At 36.4% G+C, this 21,441-nt stretch overlaps 3 protein-coding genes across 3 annotated transcripts; 2 read left to right on the top strand and 1 right to left on the bottom strand.

The window, feature by feature from the left end:
• Window positions 1–1,120: 1,120 nt before the first annotated feature.
• Window positions 1,121–3,983, top strand: LOC100263850 (protein NRT1/ PTR FAMILY 2.11). Its single transcript, XM_019226451.2, has 4 exons — window positions 1,121–1,536; window positions 1,611–1,828; window positions 2,014–2,573; window positions 2,875–3,983. The coding sequence occupies exons 1-4, from the start codon at window positions 1,455–1,457 to the stop codon at window positions 3,773–3,775; spliced, it is 1,761 nt and encodes a 586-aa protein (XP_019081996.1). The 5' UTR covers window positions 1,121–1,454; the 3' UTR covers window positions 3,776–3,983.
• Window positions 3,984–5,050: 1,067 nt separating this feature from the next.
• Window positions 5,051–7,797, top strand: LOC109124329 (protein NRT1/ PTR FAMILY 2.11). Its single transcript, XM_019226452.2, has 4 exons — window positions 5,051–5,399; window positions 5,514–5,731; window positions 6,032–6,585; window positions 6,683–7,797. Exons 1-4 carry the CDS (start codon window positions 5,285–5,287, stop codon window positions 7,527–7,529), a joined length of 1,734 nt encoding a protein of 577 aa, XP_019081997.1. The 5' UTR covers window positions 5,051–5,284; the 3' UTR covers window positions 7,530–7,797.
• Window positions 7,798–8,948: 1,151 nt separating this feature from the next.
• LOC100241576 (HA11 H(+)-ATPase 11-like) lies at window positions 8,949–17,229 on the bottom strand. The gene is made up of 21 exons (XM_002270308.5): window positions 16,491–17,229; window positions 16,261–16,380; window positions 16,084–16,182; window positions 15,813–15,950; window positions 15,528–15,662; window positions 15,266–15,445; window positions 14,958–15,164; window positions 14,760–14,879; window positions 14,548–14,667; window positions 14,340–14,462; window positions 14,149–14,253; window positions 13,903–14,047; window positions 12,682–12,846; window positions 12,285–12,523; window positions 12,049–12,081; window positions 11,768–11,849; window positions 10,945–11,105; window positions 10,244–10,429; window positions 9,975–10,157; window positions 9,707–9,885; window positions 8,949–9,505 (listed from the first exon to the last, which is right to left on the bottom strand). The coding sequence occupies exons 1-21, from the start codon at window positions 16,542–16,544 to the stop codon at window positions 9,409–9,411; spliced, it is 2,871 nt and encodes a 956-aa protein (XP_002270344.1). The 5' UTR covers window positions 16,545–17,229; the 3' UTR covers window positions 8,949–9,408.
• Window positions 17,230–21,441: the final 4,212 nt, after the last annotated feature.

Below are 21,441 nucleotides of genomic sequence, written 5' to 3'. Positions count from 1 at the left end.
ATTTGCTTCAGTAGCCTCCTTTTTTATATATATCAATACAACTTCTCAGAGTCTCTCTTACGCCCCGAACATGTCCCATTGTCATCCCTATTCTTGCATCATATATTTTTTTGTTCTTCAATTTTCTTTCTCCTGTTATTATTGTTGGTCTTCTTCATAGTGGCTAAAAGGCAATTAAAATTATCAGAGAAACCATGGCTCTCCCTTTTAAACCACGTTCCCATCAATTCTATCAATCCCAACCTTACACAAATCAATTCAAGTTACCAGTTCTAACTGCCGACTTTCATTAAGAAACATGAATCATGTGTTCTTCACTAAATTGGATATGCATATTCCTTTTCAATGGACTTTAAATATTCCAGTAGAAATGAGCATGTTCTGCGCTCATGATAAAAATGATTCAGCTGCACATTCAACAAAATCCAAGAAGGATGATACAATTGTCTTGGTCATATGCCAACGCCCATGAGACCACCTAAAACAAACTACTTTGTTTCAGTTAGGCTTTGCTCTTTAACCATTTGAAGTGAGGATGTTCTCAGACTCCTTTTGACAAAGGCCCAATAATTACACCTAAAGGTCTAGTAACCAGCATGTACAAGGTGAAAGCCCACCCCAATAAGACGTTAGAAGAACACAAGGCATGACCAATATTGGGATAAGCCATAAGGGTATCAATTACAAATGAATATGAAGAATGATTTCCATCATCAGTACATAGCTTATAGCAGCTAAGCTGTGAGTGACTAACACATCCCCATCTACTGAAAGACTAGCTTTCAACAAAAAATTTGTGTCTACATTTTTGTCATAAAACCGCAACAAATATTAGTTTAGTTTATGAAACAATTATTCTTAAGAAATCGGGGAATTAATGTTGGGTCTGTGCTCTTGGATGAACATTTTGCCTTGGCAAGTTACACGGCCTCCCTTGAACTTGTCATTGGACCAGTACTGGCCTCAGGTGGGCATTTTCCCTTGAGAAGTTACACGGCGTTCCTTGGACTTGTCACTGCGTCAGTGGGCCTTATGTGGGCAAATGTAGTCAACCAAAGAAACTTTGTTTTGTCAGCTTGTTTAATGAACATCATGGGGTAGAATTTTCACAAAAAACCAGTATAGATGTTTGTGTAAAGCATGGACTGAAGCTGGCCCACTCCTGTCGTTGCCTTGCCATCATTCTTTGATTGATGAATTCAGAATTTAGAATTAGAATGCCTGGAGTCCCCTTCAACACTCTGATTCAATGGATTGAATTTTCAACAATCATGCAAACAAAAAAGCAAAGTTAGTATTTGCATATAGACAACAAAGTTCCGTGCTGTATTTTGACAAATCTTGTAGTTGTTACACAAGAGTCGTCAGTGGGTGAATAAGTGAGGGAGAGATATAGGAGTTAGGGTTCCACTTTATCTTCTCCCTTGGAGCGAGGCAGTCTTTTGTGGGCAACCATGGAGAAGAATGAGAAAGCTGGTACAGCTGACGAGCCTAATTTTGAGTACAGAGGACTTAAAGCTATGCCCTTTATCATAGGTAAGAAGGAATCTTGCCCCATGCCCAATATTTTTATCACATAATTCTAACTGACCCACTGATAAAAATTGCAGGGAATGAGACTTTTGAGAACTTGGGGACCGTGGGCACGTCGTCCAACCTTTTGGTTTATCTGACTGCTGTCTTCAACATGAAGAGCATCACAGCTGTAACTCTTATCAACATTTTCTATGGTACCACCAACCTTGGCACCTTGGTAGGAGCTTTCCTCTGCGATACCTACTTTGGCCGCTATAAGACATTGGGATTTGCTACAGTTGCCTCTTTTATGGTGCTAATTCTATTCTCAGTTCTTCATACTCAGATTAATCAAATTTGTATTCTCAGTCCCCATTGATAATAACTTCATGCTACTATAACATAGTCAGAAACTCCACTTCTTTAGGCTCCTTGCAAACTACAATAACATCTGGTTCTTTTTGTTTTCTAATTGTTTCTTCTTCTTATTCCTTAAAGGGGATGCTTGTAATTACACTAACAGCACTGATCTCCAAGCTGCATCCTCCCCATTGTGAAATAGAACAGACTGGCACATGCATTGGCCCAACATCATGGCAAATTGCATTTCTTCTACTTGGATTTGGACTCCTAGTAATCGGAGCCAGTGGCATCCGACCATGTAACTTGGCCTTTGGAGCTGACCAATTCAATCCCATAACTGAATCAGGGAAAAGGGGACTCAGTAGTTTCTTCAATTGGTGGTACTTTACTGGTACTGTTGCCATGATGATATCCTTGACACTGGTCATCTATGTCCAGTCAGATGTGAGCTGGGCTCTGGGCTTAGCAATCCCTACTTTTCTGATGTTATTAGCATGTGTACTCTTCTTCATGGGTACGAGAATATATGTGAAATTGGAACCCAAGGGTAGCCCCCTGAAGAGTGTGGTGCAGGTCATAGTGGCTGCAGCCAGGAAGAGGCAATTGAAGTTACCGGAGCAACCATGGCTCACCCTTTTTAGCCATGTTCCCTCCAATTCTATCAACTCCAAGCTTCCTTACACAGATCAATTCAGGTAACCAACTCTATGGGCTCCATTCATTAACTGGAATGGTGTCCTTCACTACATTTGATATGCATATTCCTTTCCATTAGATTGTCAAACTTCAAAACTTAATTTACTATAACCCTTTTGTTGATTCATATCCTACTAGAAGTTGCCATGTTCTGCTCTGAGCAAAAATGATTCAACTGAACCCTAAACTTAAGCCAACAACAATTGGACTTTTGCCATTGCCCATTAAATGACCTAAATTCAGCCACTTAACTTCAATTAGCCACATGTTATTCACCAATTCAAGCAATGATGTCTTCAGATTCCTCGATAAAGGTGCAATAATAACCCCTGAAGACCAAATCAACTCAGAAGGGTTAGCAGCTGATCCATGGAGACTTTCCAGTATTCAGCAAGTGGAAGAAGTGAAATGTTTGATGAGAGTGATACCCATATGGGCCTCAGCCATTATCTACTATGTTGCTCTAGCTCAGCAGCAAACCTATACAGTTTTCCAATCCCTTCAATCTGACAGGCATCTTGGTCACAGCAATTTCAAGATCCCGGCTGCATCTTACAGTATCTTCTCTATGTTAGGCCTCATTATATGGATACCTATCTATGACCGAATTATGGTCCCATTACTTCAAAGGTTCACAGGAAAAGAAGGCGGCATCACAGTCCTCCAAAAGATGGGTGTTGGCATGTTTCTCTCTATAGTAACCATGCTTGTATCTGCCTTTGTAGAACATCAGAGAAGGACTTTGGCGCTTTGTGAGCCAACATTAAGGATAGACCCAAGAAGAGGTGCGATTTCTTCCATGTCCGGTTTGTGGTTTATACCTCAGCTGACACTAGTGGGAGTCTCCGAGGCATTTACTGTAATTGCCCAAGTTGAATTCTTCTATAAGCAGTTCCCAGAAAGCATGAGAAGCGTTGGTGGATCTTTCTCATTTCTTGGTGTGGCAGTGTCAAGTTATTTGAGCAGCTTCTTGGTATCGACAGTTCACCGGATGACAGCTGGGGCTGCATCAGGAAACTGGTTGCCGGAAGACCTTAACAAGGGTAGATTGGATTACTTTTATTACCTCGTTGCTGCTTTGGGAGTCATCAATTTGGGCTACTTCCTATTATGTGCAAAGTGGTACAAGTACAAAGGGAGTGCTTGCAGCACCCAAGAAGTGCCTATGGAGAGAGTTGAATCAGAGAAACCTCTTGTTTGATATAGAAATTAGAATCATAGCTGCAGAAGACTATAACGCCCCAGTTTCAAGTTTGAACAAGGCATGCAAAATTATACGACGTCAAGATAGAAAATCATATATGTGTCAACTGAGACAGAAAATGTGAACAATCTTCTTCCCAACTTCCTTGTACCTAGTCAAATAATGTAAAACACAATAAAGGAAATTATTCAACTTTCCAACTTTAGGCAAGTATCTTTCTGTGTGCTATCATAGACAAACAATGGGACATCATAGAAACTTTTCTGGATTTTATCCGAACCTTAGCTGGTTCTAATCTGGATAATGGCTACTTGAGTTCATGACTTTAAGTGCTTCGACCAAGTCAGAACCTTTATGAACACTACAGTACTAGCCCACATGAGTTGCTAAGAAAACATAGTAGTTAAGCAGTGGCTTAACGCCTCTGCCTAAGAAGATGTAGCACGCTACGAAACTATAATGAGCAAGTCATCTTGTTATGCTCCTTGCACTGCCTCTGTTGTAAGCGAGTGGGTTCTTTTATTTACCCAGTGGCAAGTCCCCACTTCAAGCATGTTACCCTCCAATTTTGGTATCTAGCTACCAACTTTAAGCAGGACATCGTCCCTAACACTCTGTAAGTTCACAGGTATTTATTTTTTTGGTTTTTTACTGAAAGCAATTGTTTTTAGAATTTAGATTATTTGGACTTATTATAAACTTTTTACTAAATAAAAAAAACTAAAATATTTAACTTATTCTAAATATATATATATATATTGATTTTTTTTTACTTTTTAATACTTAATAAAAATAAAATATTATAAAAATAAATAACTTAATATTTAACCCTATTAAATATTAAAATTATATTTAAAATTAAATAAAAAAGCAAACACTATCTCAGTCCATATATTTTTAAGTTATCACCGGGAAATTCCAAATTCATGACATTTGACCTACTCCTTCAATAATGAGAACCAAATTTCCATGTGCCTACTCAACAAGATTGTTTTTTTAGTGAACAGCAAGAGTGCTTTTGTCCCCCGTTGATTTTCTTTTGAGAATTTTTTCCCTTGCGCCAACTCAACTGGGTGTTTCAACCACCGTGGAAAAATCATACATTAATTAATGGCTTGGTGGTCCAGACTCCACTAAGACCTAGAAACTTTTCACATAGGACAAATCTTAATGAAAGAGAGAGAGAGAGAGAGAGAGAAACTTTTCTTTCCTTGATTTTAGCTTTTCAACCACTCGTCTAAAAGCATTGACTCTGCTAGTAGACAGAGGCCATGGTGGGAACAAGATCTAGAAAATTTTCACGTCCACACAACTGAATGACACGGATGGAAAGTTAGGTTATGGAACAAATACAGGAAGAACCTACCAAGAGGAAGAGCAAAAAGATGTTGGAATGGTAGGTTAGTATTGGGATGTGAGACTACATTATTGAGCTCAGTTGTTTCCTCAATTCACACTATATATGAATACAGTGACATATAACAATGAACCCCACTAACAGATGCCATGAGTGAGAGAATTAGTTCTTTACGAGAAACTATGGAGAAAAATGAGGAGATTGATACAGCAGATGAACCTGAAGTTAACTACAGAGGAGTGAAAGCCATGCCCTATATCATAGGTAAGAGACTTGTTATTGCTTCATACCCAACTCTTTTCTTTTCCTTTTCTTTTCTTTTTTTCTTTTTTTAGTTTTGCTTAAATCTGAGTGACCAATGTGAAAAAACATTCTCAGGGAATGAGACATTTGAGAAGCTGGGAGCCATTGGAACCTTGTCTAACCTCTTGCTTTACGTAACTGTTGTCTTCAACATGAAGAGTATCACTGCTACAACTCTTATCAATATCTTCAATGGCACCACCAACTTTGCTACCTTGCCAGGAGCTTTCCTCTCTGATACATATTTTGGTCGATATAAAACCTTGGGTTTCGCTTCAATATCCTCTTTCATGGTACTAAGAATACTGCCCGTAGCCCATCAAACTAAAATTTGATACTCTTTAGCAGCCTAAGTAAAAGATATGGTGCTAATTATATATAGATATTAATTCAGCCTCTACAATTTATCATCAACCACAATGACAAATACAAGAAGTTCAGAACTTGAACTCCATAAGATTATTTTTATGGTCTAATTGACCTCTCAGTTTAGTATGAGACATGCTTGGCTTATGTCATAATGTTCACCTTACTAAGAACTAATTTCAACTTGGGTGCGCCATAATTCTCTTAAACTTTCCATTTTTTTGAAGGGCTTGCTTGTAATAGCACTTACGGCTGCAATACCAAACCTGCATCCTCCTGAATGTGGAAAAGCAAGCAGATGCATTGGGGCAACGGCTTGGCAAATGGCTTTTCTGCTTACTGGTTTTGGACTGCTAGTGATAGGAGCTGGTGGCATCCGTCCATGTAACTTGGCCTTTGGAGCTGATCAATTCAATCCCAAAACTGAATCTGGGAAGAGGGGAATCGACAGCTTTTTCAATTGGTACTTCTTCACCTTAACTTTTGCCCAGATGGTATCACTAACAGCCATTGTTTATGTGCAATCCAAAGTGAGCTGGGGTATCGGTCTAGGTATTCCTGCACTTCTAATGCTGTTATCATGTGTAGTCTTCTTCATGGGTACAAAAATATATGTGAAAGTCAAACCCACAGGTAGTCCCATGACTAGTGTGGCGCAGGTCATAGTGGTCGCAGTCAAGAAGAGGCGATTAAAGCTACCAGAACAACCTTGGCTCTCCCTTTTCAGCTATATTCCCCCCAATTCTATCAACTCCAAGCTTCCTTACACAGATCAATTCAGGTACCCGACTCCTTAACAGCTTGCTTCTCGCTTATTATTTAAGAGTTTGTGTCCTACTCCGTGATCTTACTGATTAACCAAGTTATAACATTGTCAGATTTCTAGACAAAGCAGCAGTACTTAGCCCTGAAGACCAACTCAACCCAGATGGATCAGCAGCTTATCCATGGAGGCTTTGCAGCATGCAACAAGTGGAAGAAGTAAAATGCATAATGAGGGTGATACCCATATGGTCCTCAGCGATTATATACCATTGTGCTATTGTCCAACAGCATACTTATGCAGTCTTCCAAGCCCTTCAATCCAATAGGTATGTTGGCAACAGCAAGTTCCAGATCCCTGCTGCATCTTACACAGTCTTCTCCATGCTAAGCCTCACTATCTGGGTACCTATCTATGACCGAATTGTCGTCCCTTTCCTACGAAGAATCACAGGAAAAGAAGCCGGAATCACAATTCTTCAAAGGATAGGCATCGGCATATTTCTCTCCGTACTCACATCTCTTGTATCTGCCTTAGTTGAAGAGTGGAGAAGGACAAGGCCAATAATAGGAGTATATCCAAGAAGAGGTGGTATTTCATCCATGTCAGGCTTCTGGTTGATTCCTCAGCTCACGCTAGCTGGACTGGCAGAAGCATTTACTGCCATTGGGCAAGTCGAATTCTACTACAAGCAGTTCCCAGAAAACATGAGAAGCATAGCAGGCTCCTTCTTCTTTTGCGGCATGGCAGCATCGAGTTATGTGAGTGGCCTCTTGGTATCAATAGTTCACCGGACAACAGCTGGGGCAAAAACTGGAAACTGGCTGCCAGAAGACCTTAACAAGGGTAGATTAGATTACTTCTATTACCTAGTTGCCTCTTTGGGGGTTATAAATTTAGGCTACTTTCTAGTATGTGCTAAGTGGTATACATACAAAGGAAGTTACCAGCAGCACCCTTGACTCCAACATGGTAGACATGAAATCCGAAAAGCCATCTGTCTGAGCATCAGGTTCACCCGAAATCACATCCAATGAAGGCTATATAAGACCATATTTTTCAAAGTTTAGTATGCCCATTGCTTGTAGATTGGAAGTTTGATGATGAATCATTTGGAGAGAAACAAGCAGAATATGAATAACTGCTACACAGTTACTGAGAGAGAATGAAGTAACTTCTAGTTGATGATCTTTTAATTCATGCAACAAACATGGCCTTTGTTGTTGTTTATATGCATTCCTAGTTCGACTTCTTGATCAATCACCAAAATTTGCTGCCATATTTTTTAGTTAAATGAGAACAAATTTGAGGTGGCATAAAATAAAATAAAAATTAGTCCACCCTTTAATTACTTTTAATACCTTACAATGGCAATTCGGCATTGCATGACGCCCCATTCAAAATGAGTTGAGATGATTTAGACATGATTTAAACCAACTCATGTTAGACTTAAAACACTTAGGCTATGTTTGGTTTCAGAAAATTTGAAGGAAAATGTAAGAGAAAGAAAATACAATGGAAAAGTAGAAGGAAAGAAAAAGTGAAGGAAAATAAAAAAATAAATTAAAAGTTGATAAATTATTTTTTTATTACTTCAAACTCATTTTATTTATTTTAACTCATCAATATAAAGATTAAATAATTTAAAAATACACAAATTTTTAATTAGTTTTAATTATATTCGATTTTCTTTGATATTTTTTATAGGACAACCAAACATAAAAAAATCATTTTTCTTTGTATTTTTTTTCTTTCCTTAGTATTTTTCGAGAACCAAACATAACCTAAGTATATTTGATAGTGATTTTAAAAAGTATTTCCAACATTTATAATACTTAAAAACTTTCATTCTTAAAGCATTAAAAATGTTAAAACTAATTCTAAATTTATCGTTGTTTTCTCAACAGACAACTTTAATCTAAATATTAAAATTATCTTTTCCAAGATAACTTGGATTCATCAATTCCAATAGAATTTAATAATTTACCTTAAATTATAACAATTGCAACCCATTCTAGTATTTAAAGTTTCAAAACAATCTAAGTTACATGAATTAGACATAAACAGGTCAAGATTTAATTTGTAAGATGATGTAATAATAATTAAACACGTTAAAAGAAAATCATTTGTTAATCAAGTGAAGTGAACTTGACAGGGTCTGCAACACAAAGCTGCTAATAAAGCTCAAGTTTTTCACCCAAATTGTTCCTCAATGTGTTCATAACCCATTCTCTGTTTTATCATCTTCTGCAAACTTCCGATGATTCCTAATCATTAATCAGATCCTTCAAATTCTTATACCATCCTAGACAGACCAACCATGAGCCTAACTTTGAATCCCGCTTTGCTTAACAAGCTTGACCAACAGGAGCTCAAGCCTGTCAACGCTAAAAAATTCTGGATGAATAAACCCTTTGGAACTGGTACATAAGACTCAAATATAAGCATAGAACTCAGCAACAGAGGATTAAGGTGTGCTTCAAGGACCACAAATATTACCTCAATCCTCCAGGGTTCTCTGCTCCTACAATGCGATAAAAACCCGATAATGCCATAAACCTTACAAACATAAAGTAATAGGCCATTGACATAATTAAGGGCTTCTTTCTTTAACCCCCCATGTTTGGGTGTTGCAGGGGTTATGTGACCAGAGGGTGAGAAAAACAAAAGCCAAAACAGCACTGCACCATAACCGCGAGAATGGATAACTTAATAACACAGATTAAAGTGGCTGTCTGAAGGGTCACTCACAACTATATGCTTGCTTACTCTCAGCACTACCAGAATGCATCTTTTTTTTTTTTTTTCGTAGTACCAGTAAACGCCAATACATGAATGATCTCATACTGTGTAAGCTTGCGGGATCGTGTTTATGTCAAGGCCCTTCAATCTCACCACTGATTCCACGTGACCTTTCAGAGTATGGAGTTCTCTCAACCTGCAACAAGCCACAAAAAGGAAAATTGGATAAGAGGATTTAACAATTTAGAGAAAACCCAACACAACTAAAAAAATTGGCATATCCAGATTGGTGGCAAGGTACAAGGATTGCATGTTAACAGGATAGAAAACTCTACTCTGACATAATCTACTTTTCTATGTCAAGTTGGAAAGACTGGTTGCTAAGATTGGTGCCCACCTTGCAATTTCAGCTCTCCTTTTGGCTTCTTCAGCCATCTGGTTGAGTTCTGTGAAATTTGTTCGGTCAGTGAACATCTTGGTGTCTGGTGGTTGCAAACCATGAAGGGTTCTTTGTGCATGCGCCCATTTAAGTTCACGTGCTTCTTTCCCAAAATCCTTTTGCCTTGTGAAGGCAATCTGCATTACAAAGAAATCCATCAAAACAGGGTCATCAATGAGGAAACAAATTGGGAAAAATGATCCAAGCAAACCAGCATCATTCATACCCTTTGCTCAATAACAAGATCCCAGGCCCTTCCACTTAAAGCATAGCGGATAATGAACTTTATGAAATCAAGGGGGATGTAGAAGATGATGTTATAGAGCCAAATTACACCAGCCCAACCCCAACCAATTCCTTCAATTGCAGCAAAGCTCCAATTAGCATAGACTGCAATCAAAGTAGCAACCTGATCACAACAAAAGACTAAACATTAGGTTTCCTCTCCACCAATCACAAGGAATTCACAATGAAATGAACAGACAATGGGCTCACCAGCTGAGCAACCAAGAAAGCCCCCACAAGCAACAAGCCAGGACGCTCAACATAAGACCAACTTCGAGATCGGGTCACAAATATGAGAGCCTGACTGACAGTGCTCACTTGCAGGTATATTGCAGACGCAAGCTTTCGGAAGTCATCATGAGCTGTTTTCTCAAGGGTTGACACATGAAATACCCGCTGACAAAATTGACAGGAGAAATAATCAAAACTAAAAGGAAATGCATGACAAGGTTATAAGCTGTTCAGTACAAATGATTCATCAACAAGAGCAGTAACCTAATATGGCACTCAAAATTCATGCAGATTAATAAGAGCAGAGAAATTCATATTGGCACAGAAACTTGTGAACAAAGTATCATCATCAAGATCATCTAAGACCAGTCAATGTGTGGGACTGAATCTTAAAAAGCACATCAATGGTACAACAAAGGAAAAAAAATGAACAAATTCATATAAACATTGTTAGTTATATGATTTTGAGTTCCCTTCAGTGCAAACCAAGCAAGTTGCATGTTTTTCCTAACATAAAAGAAAAGACTCACAAGTTTCAGATAGAGACCAAAAACAAAAGAAAGACAAAAAAGACAAAAATCAAATGTTCTTTGATATCAGATGGTTGTGAAATAAAAAGATGCATCTTGCATGACCAAAACAAACTACAGGACCTCACTAATAACTGTAGGACTTCTTACCGGGAAGAAGTCTGTTTTGTATGCAGCCCAAAAGAAAATGACTGTCATCATTGCCAAGTAACTGCCAAGAACAATGCCAGTTGTAAAAATCTCAGCCAGCTTCCAGCTGTCTGGTAGAGGAGATGGTTTCACCCTGTCCTTTGATATTGTCATAATGGTACCTAACATGCCATAGTATTACTCAGTTACCAAGAAAATCAGAGTAAAACAGACAAAAAACAATCAGAGGCAAAACAAGAAGTAGAGCAACAAGAAATGTTAGGATGCTTTAACAAAAATGAGAACTGTTTTATATTTGTCAAAATAGGAAAAAAAATGACAAAGACATGAAAAAATATTTGATGGCACATTTTCAGAAAGGAAAAAAAATTCCTGACAATGGGTTATTTCCAGGAAACATCAAAACATTGTTTATCATGTTCTAAAATATGTGCAAGCTTAGACAATTGAAAACAACCATACCCAAAAAGGCAATTGAAGAAAAAATCCGAAATGGCTATTTTCTAAATGTTCATTATTTTCATTGCTGACAATGGGAACAATTTCCAATATATGTTTCTGCCACTAAACAGGTCCTAAGATGAGCAGAAAAGATCCCAGAATGATAACAGAATGCATAGATATTTGACAAGACCCTTGACATAAAGGAAGGGAACAAGGAGATGAAAAAGATGGATGGACTTTTCTTCTTCTTTTTTTAAAGTAAGCAACAGAGGTTATATATTAATTAATAAAAAAGGCTATTAAACAAACACAGGTTGTATGCAAAGGATAACAAAAGGCATAGCCAGAGACAATATTTTGTCTGGGAAAGAAGGCTAACCATCATTGAGAATCGCAATGATGAGCACCATAAAAGGCGGGAAGTCAAACTCCCAGATGAGGGCCAGCAGCATGAAACCAAGCTGTCACCACAGAAAACAGGTAGAGAAAAAATAAGAAACCTATTACAGAGTCAGTAAAAAACTTTACTGATGATTCCTGTCTAATCATCATTACCAGAGCAATAATAATGGTCAAAAGAAACCATCTGACCATCTATTTAGACAGACCTCCAAAAAATAATAATAATAAATAAATCAAACAGAAGATTTACTAGCATACCACAATACGAATTGTAATGGAAACTGCATATATCTGCCAAAAAGAAAACAAAAAAACAGAGTAAAATGATTAAAAATGCACAAGCACTGACAATAAGAGGCTCATAGTTTGATACATGACAATATAAAATATCATAAAATCGCTAACAGTGACATTTATAACAAAGAAATTTGAAGCTGCAAGTAATGCTTGTGAACCTATATAAATACCACACCATGGTGAGAACCAAGACTTACAGTGTAATTTTTCATCCTTTGAAAGATTGCTCGACTGGTCAAAACAGCACTGATGATAACACTAAGGCCAGGTTCAGTAAGGACAATATCAGAAGCACTACGAGCTGCATCAGTTGCATCAGCAACAGCAATACCAATGTCAGCCTTCTTAAGCGCAGGAGCATCATTAACCCCATCACCAGTCATTCCACATATATGCTTCCTAGCTTGCAAGCGTTTTACAATCTCATATTTGTGCTCTGACCAATACATGACAAATCAATCCATTTAAGCAAGGGCAACAGAAGAATCAACAGTTGGGTGCCACCAAGTAAGAAGTAAAGATCTCTGTTAGGCATTCATCAAACCCAAACAGAGAGCAGAAATTTTCAAAGAAAGAAATAGTAAGAGGAAATACCAGGGAAAACACCAGCAAAACCATCAGCCTTCTCTATCAGCTCATCAATTGGTAAAGCAGCAATAGACTCATCCTTATTCTGCCCTAGCAAAGCAGAAGAAGGATACATGTTTGTCCCCATTCCCAAGCGGCGTCCAGTTTCCTTTCCTATAGCCAGTTGATCCCCTGATGGAAGGCACAAGGTTCATCAATTGGCATACAAACCAGACTACCGGACAATAGTTTTCATTATATTCTGAAATGACAAGGAGAACAGAAGTTGATATTATAAAAGAAATAGGGACAGTTCTAGAGTAATTTATGCATAGAGAACACAAAATTCAAGTTCTTCTGCATCAATTAATTTAGGTAGACGAGTATTACTTCACAGTTCCGATGCAATTTCTCTCCACTCAAAATCAAAATTCCAAGAATTTAAGGATGCCCACCCATTCATGATAAACATGTAAAGAACTTCTTCCAATAACAGCGTCCATTTTGTCTCTCATCACAACCAAGTTCCACCATTACCTCTGTGTCCATTTATTTAACTCCACATAACAAAATTTCAAGATGAAGCACAAATATTCTTAAACCAACAATAATAGTCGGCCACAAGAAAAATGTGCTCTAAAATGCTTATCAGAACAGAAATATAAAGCTGTATAAAATCTGCATCTGTGCCAGATAATAACACCAGTATTTATCCCATAACAATACAAATTTTAAGTTTTTGATGGTGGCATATTGAACACCTCACATTCACCTCAGAATACAGCACCAGCATTCATGTCTTGCAATGGAATCTAAAATAATCCACTCAAAAAAAATTTAGATGAAAACATGGAATACAAGCATATCAAACCAGAACAGCAAGGAGACCGATATATGAATTGGTGCAAAGAGCACCATTCCAGTATTCAAACTTCATTTTATGCATATATGCCAGATTATGATATCAAGTAAAAGGCATACATGCTGGTGTAACACTTAGTACAAAACACCCAGAATAGATGATTCATTCTGTAAGAAACTGGACATGATAATTGGTCAACTACCACTTTTTCTAGGTCCACATGAAATAAAAAGAGATGCTGTAAGTCTCTGATTGCTAAAAGTGCTCACTCAAGGAATTTTAATTTACTTCTAGAAGTTTCTATGGAAGTGCCATGGCAGCAATTGAGCTGCTGGACTACAAGCCAAAACATGGCTTCCGACTTCCAACTGCAGAATATAACCCACCTGTAATCATTTTAACATTTACTCCAAGGTTCAAAGCCCTCCTTATAGTCTCTGCACTATCATGCCTGGGCGGGTCAAAGAGGGGCATGAGACCAATGAATTGCCATGGGCCTCCAGCACTCTCTTTCCTACCGTCTGGAACTTCCTGCATAGAAATAGGGATATCCAGTCAACAATGGTAAAAACAATAGAATAAAAGCAATTAAAAACCTTGTACAACAGGATAAATAAAGAGAAGCCAATTACCTGGTATGCAACAGCAAGTGATCGTAAACCTCGCTCTGCAAACTTATCAATCACAGCATGAACTCTACGCTCTATTTCTGACTTATTGCGTGCAAGATTTAGTATCTAAAAACAACATTGAAGTCAAGAATCAGGATAACCAGCAGAAACCAAAGACAACCAAATACATCAAGTTACTGAAGATGACATGCCTGCTCCGGTGCACCTTTGCTGACCCTATGCATTTTGCCTTCACTGTCAATATAAGTCAATGCTGTTCGCTTATCAGTGGGATTGAAAGGAAGGAAGTGCACTTCTTGAATACCTGCTCGTGCCTTTTGGAATGGGGCAAAAAAATAAAATTAATTGCGAAACTATCAGGAACAAACCACATAAGAAACAATTCATGAGACAAGTTACCTCTTTTGGATCAGCCAGCATTCCAACTATAGCAGTATCAATAGCATCTTGGTTTTCTATTCGGGAGGCCCGAGCAGCCATCAGAACTACAGTATCCGGGTCTACTCCTTTAGCAAAAACCTGATAAAAAAAATGAAAACAAGCACACTATTAGAACTTATTATGGAAAGATATGCACCAAGGACCAGCAGAACAGAGCCCCCCTAAATGACCTCAATTAGATTCTTGTCAACAGTCAGTTTGTTCAATGTTAGAGTTCCAGTCTTGTCACTGCAAAGCACGTCCATGCCCGCCATCTCTTCGATTGCCGTCATTCTCTTTGTGATAGCTCCCTGCAATAATATGTTCCATCATAATTCCAGAAAATAATTAAAAGCAGTCAGCTAAAACATCCCAAGGCTAAAGGCAACCTGCTGAGATAAACGATGAGAACCAATGGCCATGGTCACTGACAAAACTGTAGGCATGGCAATAGGAATTCCTCCAATGAGAAGCACAAGAAGATTGTCAATTCCAGGACGATAATCCCGGTCCTGAATGGGATACATGACGATGATTTCAATGATCATCCCCACAGCAATAGAGCAAATACAGAAATTCCCAATTGCAGTCAAGACCTAAGAAACACCAAAACAACAAAAAAAAAAATGCATTAAAATTGGGAAAGAAACAAGTGCAGCAAGTGCATAACAAGGATATCATATTTCTATCTCCCTGCCTTTTGGAAGTGCCCCACTTGGTTAGTGGTATCAACAAGGTGAGCCGCCTTCCCAAAGAAGGTATGGACTCCTGTGGCAATGACCACTGCTTCAATTTCTCCCTGTTTGCAAGTAGAACCAGAATAAATCCCATCTCCAGGGCCTTTTGTAACAGGAAGGGACTCCCCAGTAAGTGCAGACTGACAAACCAAAACAGAGCAACCTCAGTAAAAGCAACTACAATTTGAGACGGTAAACATACATGCAAAGCCGCACACCCACTTGGTCAATTTTTAGAGGATCCCCTTCAAGAAGACGAGCATCAGCAGGAATAATATCTCCAAGTTTAATACTAATTATGTCACCCGGCACTAAAACAGCAGCGTCTTCCTCACTCCACCTTCCATCTCTAAGAACCTTCACCACAATTTTATCATAAAAATTACACCAACATAGGAACAAGAACAAACATCATATCAAATCACAAGGAATCCATCACCCACTTGCCCATAATTGCATGGAATCACTTTTTAAAAATACAAAGAAAGGCTAAAGATCATCCAATACCTTGGCTTTAGGAGCAAGACGAGCCATGAGAGCAGCAGCAGCGTTACCCGCATTGTTTTCCTCGATAAAACTAATGGTGGAGTTGATAAGAAGCAGAGTAATGATACCCACAAAGTCTTGCCAGTCAGGAGGCTTTCCCTGTAAACAATTAACAATGCATAATTAAAAAAAATTGCAACACAATCATATTTCCAAAGAAGAAATTTATGAGAATTGGAAGGAAGGAAGGAAAGAAAGAAAGAAAGAAAGAAAGAAAGAGGAGGATACTTACTCCTCCATTGGCAAGGGCAATGGCCATGATAGCAGCAGCTTCCATAACCCATGAGAGAGGATTCCACATAAACCCCAAAAATTTCAAAAATTTGCTCTCCTGAAACAGAACCAAGAAGTGAAGTTGTTAGTTTTGAACCAAAAGAACCAAGATGGAGCACCGGAAATGGTACAGAACCTTTTTCTCTTCGAGCCTGTTGTACCCAAAAATAGCTAGTCTCTCCTGAGCAGCCTCAGAAGTGAGACCCTCTCTGCTACATCTCAGATTCTCAAAAACCTCCTCAATGGGTATGTTTTCCTGCATTCACAAGGTACATACTTTTAATCCAAAACAACAATCATCGAACCATGCACATCCAAATCAACCATGAACCAGCAAAAAGCCTCAAAATGTGTCAGATCTATTACCAAATCCACAGTTTCCTTCAACACTGCCTCCAAAACTTCAGGCTTGTCCGCCATCTCTCTATCCAACTTCCCCAACTCCCCTTCCTCCTCTCTAACTTCCCCTCCACCCAACCAATTACAGATCACAGCCCCTCACAGAACCACCACAAAAAACAACTCAAACCCAGACTATAACCAGCAATCGAGCAACGCCCACTAGAAAAAGACTGAATTTTGAAGATGGATTCAGGCCTAGAGAGGAAAATGAGGAAGACCCACCAACACCAAATCTACAGAAAGAAGAGCAACCGCTCATAGGAGTAGTGGTAGCAGCAGTAACAGTCCACAACCTTTCTCTATCTGTCAATTTTCTTCAAATATTCAAAAACTCTCTCTTCAAAAACTACACTTGCTGTAAACTACTTGTACCCTGTGCATAAAAACATTGTATTCTTCTCACTTTGGGATTTAAAAAGAAAAATCCCTTTTTCCTTTTCACTAATTTTTTTTATTTTTTGCTATTTTCCATTTTAATAATAATAATAATAATAATTTTACAGATGAGAACGCCCACCAAACCCATGAAACTGCACATGTGCCGCAGGCCTACCCCATGATTCTACGGGGCCCTGTTACACTACATGCCCGCTCAGGAGAAAAGGCTATACTCCCCTCTCAACGTCCGACCAGTGTCTACTCACTCGCCACACGATTTTCCAGCGACACGTTAATGTCAAATCCACGCGAGTATGGCCAGGAAAGCGAGTACGGATACATTTATTGTTTCATTTATTTTAATGTTTGTTGTGGTTTGCCTGGGGGGGCCTAGAGTAAAAATAATTTTCACCGTGCCCTTGCAACTATGCTTATTATCAGAATAGTCCTTCTGTGATTGTGTCTTAACGAAAATTATAATTAAGAGGGAGAGAGGCGTTTCAGGTGTTTTTAAGCTGAAATGTTTATTAAGTTAAAGAATCTTTCCTTACATTGTTTCTCTTAAATCTTAATTAAAATATACTATCATTTATTAAAACCATTTTTAAAAAATAATAAAAATAATAATTAGCACTGCCATCGTGGCCTATCACAACCAGTAATATTTATGAACGTGACAATGACCTGGTAAAATACCATTGCCATCGTGGCTTATCACTTCCAGTAATAAGAAGTAAGAACGTGACAATGACCACCATCCCCACTACCATATCATTTCCGCAATAACAATTCACTTTTTAAATATTTAACAGTACAAGATGAAAAGTTGTTTTTTTTTTTTTGGAAATATTTTGTATTTTTTTGGAAAATACATTTGATTTAGAAAGATTAAAATTATTTAAAACACTTGGATCGTGTCATCATAATTATTTTTAATTAAATTTATTGGGATTAAGAAAATAATGAAATATATAAAATCAAAATAATCAAACACAAATACATATGGGATCAAGAGTAACTTAATTTTAGGAAATAATATTTATTTCTTTAATTTTAAAATAATTTTTTTCTACTTGTACTACACTCTTGCATAAATTTCTAAGAAAAAGTCATTAAAACTCAACATTTGTATTACCAAATTATTAAACTTTTAGATTTTATCATTTATTTTTTTTATTTTTTTTGAAGTTATTATTTACTATTAAAAAATTTTCAAATTTATTTTCCCTTTTTAAAAATTTTAGAAATACAAAACTAGAGTAGTTTAAAAATAGTTTTCAGTTTTTAAAAAATTCTAACACTATTTAATCCTTATTTTTTTAAAACAACTTTTAAAAATAGAGTGAAATAAAAAATAATTTTTATAAAACAAAATGAAAAAATATATCTGTTTAGGGATGTTTTCTAAAATTTGTTTTTAAAAATCATTTTTTATTCTAAAATAAGTTTCAAAACATGCTCAAATAGACCCTGGACACTTCCACATTTTATCTATAAAGCAGTTTTGATTCCAAAAAAATGCTTTGAAGAATAATTTTGAAATACCTATCGGTTCCAAAAGTATAATTTAAAAAAAAAAAAAAAACATCATTACTTAAATAATTCAACTCCTCCCATCCTAATCATTTGTCCCATTCAATAAATTCAACCATATCCATAATGTCAAGTCAGCAAACTTCAGATATTTATCTTCAATATAAAAATGTTGCCCACAAGCAATAAATTGATTGCATGTAATCAAAAATAAAAAATCATCACAATATGACTTGTGTGAAAATAGACATGGAAAATATAGCCTTTGCTTGTGAAACTCATTTGGAAACTTTTTTTATTTCCCAAAAAAGGTGATGTATATTGCCTTGAAGTTAGGATTAGGTTTGATATTGGAGCAAGGGGGTGGAGACCAACCCTCTCAAGATGGACAGATGTGGTGGTCACCTAATTCAAAATTCATCATATAACTTAATGTATTTGTCCCTCTCAATTTGCCCAATTATGGAAAATTCCTGCTACTAATTTATGGGTCATTGTCACAACTAAGATATTGAACTAATTCATTATATTTCAATTAAAAAATCAAATAATTAAATAATTTACCATGCGTATGATTACGATTGAGTATGGGAGGATGGTCACCCATGAAAATAGAAATGGGTTGCATTTTAGTCTATAAAATAATTCTAATAAAAGTGATACGAAAGAAAATATTACTTTCAAACAGGTTTTAAACCTCGTCTATCGTGAATATTAAATGTTTCATATCAAAATTAGATATATTCTAAAATTCTCCTAAATGTTAGTCAAAAGTGTTAAAGAATTATGAGAGGCCTAAGGAGATAAGATAATTAAGGTAATTTAGATGTAGACATGCCATTTGAAGCTCAAAATATCAGTACTTAGATATTTTACATAAAAAAAGATCGCCCACTTGGTATTTAAGGTCACAATCAAATTATAAGAGGTAAAAAAATGAGGAGGATTGTAACCTTGTTTATAATTAGTAAATAATAGTAATGTTTATGTAGATGACACATGCAGCAGCAGTATCACAACTACCCCACTTGGGCTTTTCATTTTTTGAGGCATCCCCAAAAGCAAATTCAAGCATCTAGTCCCTCTTTCCTAGTCACTAGTTTTTCAGTGCAAGTCCAGCTGCATGTGTCTCAACAAGTAAGTACAATTACCCAGAGACATGATCCCCCCCTTAAATAATGAGGAGATAGCCCTTAAATAAGCAAGGAAAACAGGCTACCCTTGAACCATTTAAATCCTTTAGACCCTTCTTTTCAAGAAAGAAAGCAAGGGGAAGACACCTTTGAGTCCCAAGAAAACAAAATAGGCCATCAGTCAATGGTCTTTTCTTGCTTTCCTTAATTTCAGCTATCTTTCTTTGTGTCCTGCTTTTGTCTTCCTTTTACATAAAAGTACAGCTAGCATACCCCTCATTTAGATTTTTGAGTTTGATCAAAATAATGAAGATTTGCATAAATATTTCTTCCATGCTTAATCTTAATCTTTTATTCAATTACAAGGGTTTCATAAGCATTGTAAGATGTATTATAATTGATTTCTATCCTTAGACCCTCTTGTTCTTTAGTGTTAACTTCTGCTGTGGTAGCTTCTTAGGTCGCCAGCCCACCAACTACTAGAACCCTGTGAGTCTAAAAGTTAAGTAACATTTTGAAAATGATCATCTCATATATGTGTTTTTATTTGATTTATATTATTATTTTGAATTAAATTTTCTTCTTCGTTTTTTTCTACCAAAATACCTGCCCATAAACACGGCTTTCATGTCTTAAAGTCTTATGATGAGAGTTTTTCTCGTGTCATACGGTCTTCTTTTGAAGAGTTTTTTCAATACTAAAAACAACTATCTAAAGATATCAAATATTAAATCTAATTTTTATAAAAATTTTAATGTTTAAATACAATTTTCGAGTATAATAATCTGTTTGATAGCGATTTTAAAAAACGCTTCTAATATTTTTAGTACTTAAATATTTTTATTATTGAAGTAAATTAGTAAAAACAATTTTATTTTGTATTAAAAAATAATTTTTATTTGAATAAATTTCAATCTATATATATATATATATGGTAATTAAATAAATTAAAAATAAAAATAAAAATAATGCATGTGAGAAGAATGGGAAAGGGCATGTGAAACGATGAAAGTTTGGTGGGTGAAAAGAAGAAAGACATGGAAGAGAATAATGAATAATCTAAAATATGAGGCCAATGAGGTGGTAACAGGCTTTCAGCTTCACGTGGGGGTGTTTGGTCTAAGTCCTAAGCATCTGGGTCACGGATGAAATGCGAACCTCGCGTCACACGTTGTTGGACGTTGGTAAATGGCGGGACTGTCCTCCAATATTTCATTCAATGGACCGACCAATCCACATTTACTATGACCATATATTCCATGTCAAATAATTCCTATCAAGCTTGAATTGAATGTTTTCTATATGCCATAAAAAGAAAACAAAAAGGGGTGAGTTTTGATTCCAAGAGACCCATTTAAAAATGATTTTGAAACGGGTTAAAAACACTTTCTAATATTTCAAAACGATTTATTAAAAAAATTTAGATGTTTAGTAAATTTCTACTACACAAAAGCGTTTGAATGAACTTGTTTTAATCAATATCACTTTTAAAGGAGGCTCAAAATGTGTTTAAGATTATTTCTCATAATTTTTATTTATTTTTTTAATTTTATTCAAAAAAGTAAATATATGAATAAAATTGGAAGAATGATAGGAGACTAATGAATTTATTAAAATAATAACTAATTTTGTTTAATTTGTGACTACAATAAATGCATTATGAGATCAAAAGATCCAAAATGACTCAAAAATAATAGTACATTGAGAATGATAGTACTCCAAAAATGGTACCGGATTACTATAATAAAAATGGTAATATTCCTTGTTATTAACTTATTATAACACGACAACAATACATAGTACTACAATCTAACATTCTTACGTTGTCTCTATTTTTTTTATTTTTTTTATTTTAATTTTTTCCAATATAT

Source organism: Vitis vinifera, chromosome 17 (genome assembly GCF_030704535.1).
Source record: "Vitis vinifera cultivar Pinot Noir 40024 chromosome 17, ASM3070453v1".
Lineage (NCBI taxonomy): Eukaryota > Viridiplantae > Streptophyta > Magnoliopsida > Vitales > Vitaceae > Vitis > Vitis vinifera.
The sequence above is the reverse complement of the archived record's forward strand: the minus strand, read 5'-3'. Positions and strand labels throughout refer to the sequence as shown.

Bases quoted from the DNA above. Each gene is read 5' to 3' on its own strand.
- LOC100263850 (XM_019226451.2), top strand. From the start codon at position 1,455: ATGGAGAAGAATGAGAAAGCTGGTACAGCTGACGAGCCTAATTTTGAG. The intron at 1,829-2,013 runs GTGCTAATTCTA...TATTCCTTAAAG, and splicing joins CTACAGTTGCCTCTTTTATG to GGGATGCTTGTAATTACACT. The intron at 2,574-2,874 runs GTAACCAACTCT...TGATGTCTTCAG, and splicing joins CCTTACACAGATCAATTCAG to ATTCCTCGATAAAGGTGCAA.
- LOC109124329 (XM_019226452.2), top strand. From the start codon at position 5,285: ATGAGTGAGAGAATTAGTTCTTTACGAGAAACTATGGAGAAAAATGAG. The intron at 5,400-5,513 runs GTAAGAGACTTG...AAACATTCTCAG, and splicing joins AGCCATGCCCTATATCATAG to GGAATGAGACATTTGAGAAG. The intron at 5,732-6,031 runs GTACTAAGAATA...ATTTTTTTGAAG, and splicing joins CTTCAATATCCTCTTTCATG to GGCTTGCTTGTAATAGCACT.
- LOC100241576 (XM_002270308.5), bottom strand. From the start codon at position 16,544: ATGGCGGACAAGCCTGAAGTTTTGGAGGCAGTGTTGAAGGAAACTGTG. The intron at 15,165-15,265 runs GCAGGGAGATAG...GGTGTTTCTTAG, and splicing joins AAGTGGGGCACTTCCAAAAG to GTCTTGACTGCAATTGGGAA. The intron at 14,254-14,339 runs GCATGTCATCTT...TGTTGTTTTTAG, and splicing joins GCAAAGGTGCACCGGAGCAG to ATACTAAATCTTGCACGCAA.